The 9,707-nt window shown below is 37.5% G+C and overlaps 1 protein-coding gene across 2 annotated transcripts; it reads left to right on the top strand.

Annotated features, from left to right (window-relative positions):
* Window positions 1-5,650: 5,650 nt before the first annotated feature.
* On the top strand, window positions 5,651-7,833 carry LOC145097463 (transcription factor bHLH18-like). 2 transcript variants are annotated; one of them, XM_079035030.1, is made up of 5 exons: window positions 5,651-5,755; window positions 5,955-6,029; window positions 6,139-6,564; window positions 6,674-7,066; window positions 7,388-7,833. In XM_079035030.1, exons 2-5 carry the CDS (start codon window positions 5,964-5,966, stop codon window positions 7,448-7,450), a joined length of 948 nt encoding a protein of 315 aa, XP_078891156.1. In that variant the 5' UTR covers window positions 5,651-5,755; window positions 5,955-5,963; the 3' UTR covers window positions 7,451-7,833. The 2 variants fall into 2 exon arrangements, with proteins under 2 accessions (XP_078891156.1, XP_078891157.1); XM_079035031.1 differs by having other exon boundaries at window positions 5,719-5,859.
* The last annotated feature ends 1,874 nt before the right edge of the window (window positions 7,834-9,707 follow it).

Below are 9,707 nucleotides of genomic sequence, written 5' to 3' on the forward strand. Positions count from 1 at the left end.
GTAGCGCGGGGGTATGATTGAGGTGTTCCAATTATGGTTTTGAGCAGAGTGATTGCGCCGGTGGTATGGAGCACATCCGGGTTGGATGTCTGCTGAGATCACGGAAGGAATCCCGAAGGTGTAGAGCCAAAGAGGCTCGGAAAGGGATAGCAGTTTGGTATCGGATCAGGACCCGGTGGTCTGGGGTGATGTCTAGCTGTGTAAGGATCAAGCGATCGTTGTGCTTTGGGGCGAGTGAAGTATCAGGGAATGATACTCTGTTGATAAGTATGGTTATCAGAGGATGAGGCGGTGGTCAGGACACCACAGGGGAAGAGTTAGGTTTTGGGTTTCGGTGGTTGTGTTTTGAGGAACCGGCTATGGTTAATGTCAGGTGGTGGAATGCGAGAGTAGTTTCTGGAGTTGTGTTGCCGCAGGCTTCGAGGACGAAGCCTAATTTAAGTGGGGGAGAATTGTAACATCCCAAGTTTAGGAGTGCAAGTTCAGGGTTCCAATTGTAAATGTGAATGGTCAACTCGGCGAGTCCATGGGTGAACTCGGCGAGTAGGGACGCGATTCTGGTCGCGTGTTAAGTGGCCAACTCGACGAGTCGGTGGCTGGACTCAGCGAGTTGGTGCTGTGTTGAGAAAACCCTAATCCTAGGGATTGAGCCCTATATAAAGAACATAATACCCTCTCCTCAACGTCTTTGCTCTCCCTTGAAGTCCGGAAACCCTAATATTCGTTGAGAGAGAATTAGAAAGCATTTGGATCTTGAAGGAGTGTTGTTGAAGGGATTTTTGAAGATTTAGAGGCTTGGAGCAAGGGGCTTTACAAGGTTTTGGCTTATTCTTCTGTTGGAGTCTTCTTTGGAGGTAATGATTCATTGCTTGAGCTGTTATTCATCTAGATCTATCATTTGTGGGATTTTTGGGAATATATCTAGTGCTATCTTGAGTTTGGAGGTTGGATCTGAGGTTGCTACCTCAGATCTAGAGTAGTGATGATCCAAAAGAGCATAAAGTCCCTGTTCAAGAGTTGTTGATGAAACATTTTAGTCCCAAACCTTAGCCAAGAGTGTATTATGCTTAGATCTCCTTGGATTCACGTAAAGTTCGCCACTTTACGTGATGGATGGCTAATATAGGAGTAGATCTATGGATTTGAGACCCTACATGGCTTGGAAAGCCTCTGTATGGATTAAGAACTAGAGGTACTCGGCGAGTCACATGGGTGTACTCGGCGAGTTGCATGAAGATAGGCAGCAACTCGAAGAGTTGGAAGAACAACTCGGCGAGTTGGTTGAAGATAGCCATGGACTCGGCGAGTCTGTTCTTGGACTCAGCGAGTCTGGTCGTGAGGTCCTAACCTTTTCTGGTTATGTTGTGAATTAGTGAGTCAAGGGATGACTTAGTGAGTTGAGTACGGTAAGACTCAGAGTTGTGGGACTCGGCGAGTCTTGGGGCGACTCGGCGAGTTGAGTCGTGTTATGGAAGTTTCAGAGCATGGGGACTCGACGAGTCAGTGGGCTGACTCGGCAAGTAGAGTCAGTCAGGAGGTTTGACTTTGATTGATGACTTTGACTTCAACCAAGAGTTGACCAGTTGACCTCCAGGGGTAATTTGGTAATTATGGGTATTTATTGAGTTCCGTCTTTTAGTATTGATCAGTGGTGGAGTTCGCGACGGAGGTTGGAGCAGCGTGATCTTATCCTTTTAAGTCAGCAGTTGCGAGGTGAGTTATCCTCACTATATCAACAGGGTCTAAGGCACCAATGTCGGCCCTTTATCGGATTGTAATCCGTGTATCGTTGTTATGTTGTTGTTTTGATATGTTTGCATCCGGTAAATTAGGATGGTTTATGTTAGAGACCTGGTTAAGGTCGGTATCCTGGAATATAGGATGATGCTATGCTAGTGACTGGTTAAGTCGGTATCCTTGTTAGGATGACGTTATGTTATGTGATCTACTAGATGAGTTTGATTGGATGTGGATTGTTATATGATTATATGTTTATGTGCACATGGTTGTTGGATTGGGGTTGGGTTGAGGCGGGTCCTGCTTTGTGCTGTAGGCCAACATACCCAGGGCGGACCGGTTATCCCGAAGGCCCAGCGAGCAGTCGGATAGGTTGTAGGCCCCACGAGGGCGGACCAGACGTGCCGAGGCTCGGAGAGTGGACCAGGCCGAATGAAGGCCCGGTGCGGGCGGACCAGTCATACTTTAGACTCAAAGAGTAGACCAATTGGGTTGAAGGCCCGGTGCGGGCGGGCCAACCACACTGCAGACTCGATGGATATGGCTAGACTCGGAGGGTGGACCAGGTGGACTGAAGGCTCGGTGCGGCGGACCAGTCACACAGTAGACCCGAAGTGCATGACTGTTCTGTGTTCTATCATAATATGGCATGTTATGTGTATGGTATATGTGGTTGGTATTTTGGGGGTATCTCACTAAGCTTTCGGGCTTACAGTTGTGGTTTAAATGTTTCAGGTACTTCAGGAGACCGTGGCAAGGCAAAGGCATGATCGTACTGCTCCTCATGATTATGTTTTTATGATATGGTTCTGGGAAGACTCTGATAATAATTGTATTGAAAACCTTTTTGTAATAACTTAATGAAACTGGGTTGTTTTTGAAAAGTTTAAATTGGTTGGAATTTTTAGAGTGTTACATAACTAGTAATGAACGGAACCACATCAAGATTGACTCATAGATCGCTGTCATCAATGATACTTTATTAAAAGGTACTATCTTTATATCCTTAACACCTGAGATACATAGTGGGACTTAAGTGTAGGGAGTCTTGTGCTTTGGTATGACCAAATGTTGTTCCTTGACCGGGCCATTATAAAAGTCATATTCGGGTATGGTGTGAACTATGCAAGAGGCTTATGTAGTCAAGTTGAGATTTTTTCCTCTTATGTGTTGAGAGCTAGACATCTAACACGCTTTACCTAAAGTTGAATTACTAATGAGATTGATTGCGATCCAAGACTCATGTTCAATAGGATGTTTGTAACAAAGGGATAATTAATAAACTTGCCTTAATACATCAATTGAAGCTTAGAGCTTTTGGAACTTGGATGTTGACGAATAGCGTTCTTTGTCGATGTTATTAGGGGTAGTAAAATGTTGCTAGACATTCACCACTGTCTATTTCAATCTATGATGAGTCTTGTGCAACTAGGAGACTAAAAGATCTAGTATTTCTAAGAGTCATTATAGAATGATATTGCTAATAATATATGATTCTATAGGGTCACACCCTATAGAAAGTTACCGTCAATTGATTATTTATTAGTATAATTTGATTATTAATAAGTATATCAACACTTGTATTTAATTGGAAAATTATTATTTCATGGAAATAATATTTTAGTAATTGGAAATTTATTATTTGTTGAAATAATATTTATTGGAGAAATAACATCTTATGAAATATATCACAAAGTATGATTATTTATAAGTTATATATTTATATATCTTAATAAACTAGTTCAATTTATATAAAAGGTAGTTTTATATGAAATAAGATATTTATATATTCATATTAATATCTTAATAAGCTAGTTACAATTTAAATAAAAGATAGTTGTATATAAATAAGATATTTATATATGACTAGTTATATTAATATATATATATATATATATATATATATATATATATATATATATATATATATATATATATATATATATATGTTGAGAATTCTTTATAAAAATGATTGATTTTTTTATAAAGATAACATGTATGCGTATAAAAACAAGCCATGAGACAACTTTTGTCTTCTTTTGGACATGCCTTTTTCGAAAAATGGGAGGAGACGAGGCATGCATGCCTTGTCTATTCTTTTGCCATGCTTGAGACAAAGTTGTCTCTCCTTTTGCTTTATGGTCTCCCTTTGCTTTTTTTGGCATTATATAAGGGATGGCATTTAAGGGTTTTGGACACACTTCTTGCAAGTCTTCTTCTTCCTCTTCTTAGAGCCAAATCCGAGAGCTCCATGTTCTCTAGAGGATTGTCAAATTTGGGAATTTGAAGGTTCTTCTTCTTCTCCATTCTCTTGCATTTGGATGCTAGACAAAACCCCTTTGTGGCTTCACCTTTGAACATATATTTGGTATATATTTCAAAGGCTTATCAACAACAAATTACAAGTGAATAATAGCATGTTTTGATGCTTCTACTCTTGCTTGGTGGATACTAGTAAAGAACCCTTGCTTTAGAGTTTCATGCCACACTTCGTTAACTTCCAACCTCCCATCAGGATCAAAGTCTTCAATGGCTGTTATACTTTCCCTTCTATGGTTGTTTTAATCTTTCTAACTCTTGCAAAATGATCCTACGTGGGTAAACATAGTTTTAATTTTATTCAATATTTCTAAAGCTTCCGTTGTCAATTTTACCGGTTGTGAAACCAAATTTTTTTGAATAAGAACCCAACAATTTGGACCTAGGGTATTTAATCTTGATCTCTTTGGGTGTCTTAATGGATAAAGTTGGAAACAATATCCATTTAGACCGTAGAATGGACCAGATCTAAGCATTGGGGCTTTTGGAATCGAAGGAAATGGCTTAAACTAATAAGTTGTTAGAAACCAGTGCCCACGTCATGGCCTTGGGTCGCCACAACGTGGGGACTGGGAAATTCCCGACTATTTTGTTGAATGTGGGCCATGACCGTTGACTTTTAGTTAAAATCCTACTTTTGGAAAAAGAGCTCTATCATTAGTATTTCTGGCAAGTGAGAGCAGTAGTTGTTGAGTATCGACTAAAAGGTGAATCTTCTCCTTGTAGTCGTGGGTCGAAGGCACCATTGCTGGCCAACTAGATTTTGTTGTGTATAATGCTAAATGTCTTTGTGACTTTTGCATATATGGTTGGGTTGAAATACATCACAAGTCTGGGCGCACTATTGTATGTTTGGGGTTGAAATATTCACTAGGGCTAGGCTCATTTATATGCATTGGGTTGGAATATACCCAATGGCTAGGCCCATTATTGTATGTTGGGTCGGAATATACCCTAGGGTTGGGTCCACTGATTTGTATGTGTGTTGTATTTTGGGAAAACTTATTATGATTTGTTCTTATAGTTTATTTTTATGGTTTCAGATACTTCCCTTATAATTCTAAATTGATTTTTATTTCACTCTGATATTATGATACACTCTGTTTGTGATGTTTTTGTGACACAGATTGTATGAATTGATGGTTTTTAAATTGAAAAAGGTAACCTTTGTTTTAGGATGTTACAAAATATGTAAAAATCGAAATGTTTATTACAATTTTTAAGTCATTATCCCCTAATGAATTTGTTGTGCCTGCCTTTATGTAAGCAAGGCTTAGTTTGGCTATTCCTAAAAAAAATTGAATACTTAATCTTTCGTTGTAGGTTTTAGTATATAATAAACAAGTAGTCATTTTGGTTAAATCTAAACCATGTTTCTAGTTCTTATGTCACCCAAAATACCTACTCACGGCCATGTGCTTCAAAGTTATAACCCCCATAACGTGTGATTGGCTTTCTTTGACCGTAAATTTAAAGCATAGGATTAAAATATGTATATAGGAAATAGCACGTTTTTTGGAATCAAATGATCAGATCATCAACAATTACTATTTTTAGCAAGACACGGAGTTTCCATTTGCACATGCCCGGGTTGAATAAACAACATTATCAAGGCTTCTAGCAACAATATAAAAACAAAGTAGTTTCTTCTCTTTGCCATTGAATTGACAAGAAAATTAACTCACCACTTCTTTCAACGGTAAATCTTTCTCTCATCTCATCACTCTAGGAATGATCCATGAAGATCGTTCTTTTAAGCAGCCCCATACATGGGGTGTTTCTTGCAGTTTATAGAGCTTCAATGTATAGATCAATATCATCAATTGTTGACTAATTTTATCACTAATTCAAATCTTTGGGATAAATTTTAAACTGTTTGGCTGTATATATAACTGCAGATTATACACATGGAGTTCAACATACTAAGCTCGGAAGTAGAAATGGATTCGTCGCCCGCATGGTTATCAGAAATGGTAAGAAAGACTTTCAAATCGCTTTGCGTGTTGTAGAGTTATCATTAAAGAAATATAGTCATCATCATCATTAATATATATTAACGGAAATTCGGATATCTATTTGTAGGAAATGGAAGATTCAAGATTCATGAATTATGATCAGATGAGCACACTTTATGACACTATTGAAAGCTTCAGTGTTGATTCGTTGTCATCTCAAGGCTACACAGAAAACATGACATCTGTCGACCAATCTTTTCAGAAAACGTACACAACTAATAAGAAGCCTTCTTCAACCCCAGAACCCCTTATTGCTACTAATCTTCCTTCATCCAACACTTTCACCATATCTTTTGGAGATCTAAAATCTAAAAATAAGATCTTCCAGAATAAAGATTCACTTGGGTATGAATCTGCTAGTGCTACAAAGATTCCAACGATTGCCCGGAATCTGATTCAAGCACAAGATCATGTTTTGGCAGAGAGGAAAAGAAGAGAGAAGTTGAATAAACACTTCATTTCTTTATCTTCGCTACTCCCAAGCCTTAAGAAGGTGCTTATTTTGTTTCTAATTAGGTTTCTTAATCATCTTGAGTTTATCCTTTTTAGTACACTCGAAACAAATCTTAAATAATAGTTGATGTATATAATATCTTTTGTAGATGGATAAGGCATCTGTGCTAGAAGATGCATCCAATTACATAAAAGAACTTCAAGGTCGTGTGAAGGAATTGGAGGGATTATCAAGCCCTAAGAGAAAGAATTTTCAATCATCTGTTATATCCATGAAAAGATCTAAGCTTAGTACTAGTGATGATGAATACTACTCAACTGATGACACGAATTCCTGTGATAGTACTAATCCTTTCAAATTATCTCCTGAGATTGAAGTTCGGATGTCAGGAAGCAGTGTTCTTGTAAAAATTGAGTGCGAAAAAAACATCTCTTCGTTTGTGAAAGCATTAAACCAGATGCAGAAGCTTGGATTGACGACCATTAGTAGCAGTGCCATGCCGTTTTCTAAGACAAGACTTCTAATCAATATTGTATCTCAGGTACATAAATTCCGAAACCCTAATCAAGATTCATGATACCACGAAAAAAATTAGTCTACACCTCTCGTTATCAATCATTGGGATTGAAGTAGTTGACTATTTGTTATTACTTGTTGGGAAGTTATACCTATTTGATGATTTGAGAGGTTAACAAACCACTTGGATCTTTTAATATTAGACTCTTTCGATTCTGATATTATATAATTTAATTAGCTTTTAAGAATATTTCTACGTCAAGTTTTTGCACTCAAAAGTTATCTGCGAATAGAATTTGTATCAACATCTAAATATGTGTAGTTCCCTTTACTTCTATTTGTGCAGATTGAGGATGGATTTTGCATAACGCCAACAGACCTTGTAAAGCAACTGCAACTAGCTATATGAACACTGATGAAATGCAATTAAAAGTTCTAAACTTGGGTGTAGTTGTGATGGTTAATTACTCCGTTTCCTGGTTTCCATTTATAGTTCAGAAGGAGGAGCTTTATGCGAGACCTTTCATCCCCATTGTTGGGTTTTTCGAGTACTATTTCTGAAGAATTAATAGCAGCCGTACCTTGAAATGTATGACAGTTTTTCGTGGATTATTTCCTCTTGTTGATAGGTAGAAGGTAGGTTTCGTGAGTTTCACAATGGGTTTTTGTTATCTTTTTTCGTGGTTTGTGTACCACGTTCATTAATTTACCCTTGTGATTATATGCATGTGAAACCACCAGCTATTTTTCCTTTGTTTTACATGAATTTGATGATTTGTGTTTCTTGTGGAAGGTTGACGAAGATTTGCACTAGATCTCATACATTTTAATAAGTTTATTTAATAATGTACAGATAAACATCACAACTTTAGGAAAGACTCTCTCTCTCTCTCTCTCTCTCTCTCTCTCTCTCTCTCTCTCTCTCTCTCTCTCTCTCTCTCTCTCTCTCTCTCTCTCTCTCTCTCTCTCTCTCTCTCTCTCTCTCTCTCTCTCTCTCTCTCTCTCTCTCTCTCTCTCTCTCTCTCTCTCTCTCTCTTCTCTCTCTCTCTCTCTCTCTCTCTCTCTCTTCTCTCTCTCTCAAAAATGAGATACAATCACTCTTTTTCGACCCCAAATCATATGAAGATATTCTTCTTATTGTTGCACATTTTTTTCATCCAAATTATCACCATCACTACGAGAACACTGGGCAACAACGGCGACGGCTGTCGCCGCTAAAGGTAACGGTTGTCGCCGCTAATACCTTTAGCGGCGACATGTCGCTGCAAATGCATCGCCGGTAATGTTTCGTTGCTAATACGCTTTATGTTGCCGCTAATATTTCTCGTCGCCGCTATTGACTATACACCGCTAATACCAGTCGTCGCCGCTAATGCGTTGTCACCGCTAATAAATATATGTCGCCACAGTAGATGTCGCCGCTAATACTTTTTTGATTTTTTTTTTAAATTTATTTATTTAACATTAAATTTATAATCAATCCAAATATTAATCCATATAGCATTTATAAAATCTGATAACTTTTTATAGAAATATTAATACATATACAATCAATCCAAAATATTAATCCATACCATATTCTCAAGTATTCTTCCAAATTACAAAACATTTCATAAAATCCTAAAGTAACTATTCGTCCTCATCATTTCCTTCATTATTTGGTGGCGGCAATGAGCGAAACCACTCTTACAATGCTGTAGAACAGGCCGGGTCCGTTAGTATTGTTTGCAGCATTTCCAACTATAAAGAAAACAAAATATATTACCAACATATAATTATAGCATTCGACTTTCCATTATAGCATTTACTAACAATTACCTGTGATTGTGGTTGTTCTTATGTCATTGGTTGTTCCTGATCGTACATGGACACAACAGTAGGGGGTTTACGCCCAATGCATCTGATATGTCCGCGTTGAACACCCAATATTCTTTCAAAACAATTTTTTTATACCAGTTGGTGCTAGACCGCTTGCTTCAGAAGTAGCTTGGGTTCGTTGGTTGATCTCCTCGAGTAAAGCATTCTGTATTTTTAAAAAATAATAAAAATCATAAAAAAATAAACTACTAAATACTTTTGACGATATAAACACTTATATGAAAAATACAAATTAACCATTTATGTATTGTTGCTCGACTGCAGGACTATAAAATACACATTGGAATGTGGAATTAGCCTTACGAAAAACTTCGATTCGACTGATATCCTATTTAACATTAAAAATTAGATTACTTATACTTTAAATAAATATTTAAATATATCATAACTTACTTCTTTGAAACATGCATTGTTGTATGAGCTCGACCCCCCTCTGTTTACAACTACTTGTTTTGCACGACATTCTTTGTTTGACGCCAAACGCCTTAAAAATTCTGGCGTTTGAAAATGTTTGATTGCCTTCGCCCAATTTTCATGTGACATACCATTAGGGGGGTTGTTTAATGCGGCTGGGATATCTGTAGACCCCGATTTCCTTAAAATAAGAATTAGCTTTACTTTTTCGGCCTCTATAAACTTTTGCAAGACTTGAATCAATGCTCCGCAACAATTGAGCACGCTTCAGATCCATGTTAACCTTATCCAATTCAAATTTATTCTGCAAAACACAAAAACTGTAGTTAATTAAATAACAATCACAACTATTTTAAGTTGATTTTACAATTAAT

This window comes from Lactuca serriola, chromosome 4 (assembly GCF_051521515.1).
Source record: "Lactuca serriola cultivar US96UC23 chromosome 4, Lser_US96UC23_V15, whole genome shotgun sequence".
NCBI classification, from domain to species: domain Eukaryota; kingdom Viridiplantae; phylum Streptophyta; class Magnoliopsida; order Asterales; family Asteraceae; genus Lactuca; species Lactuca serriola.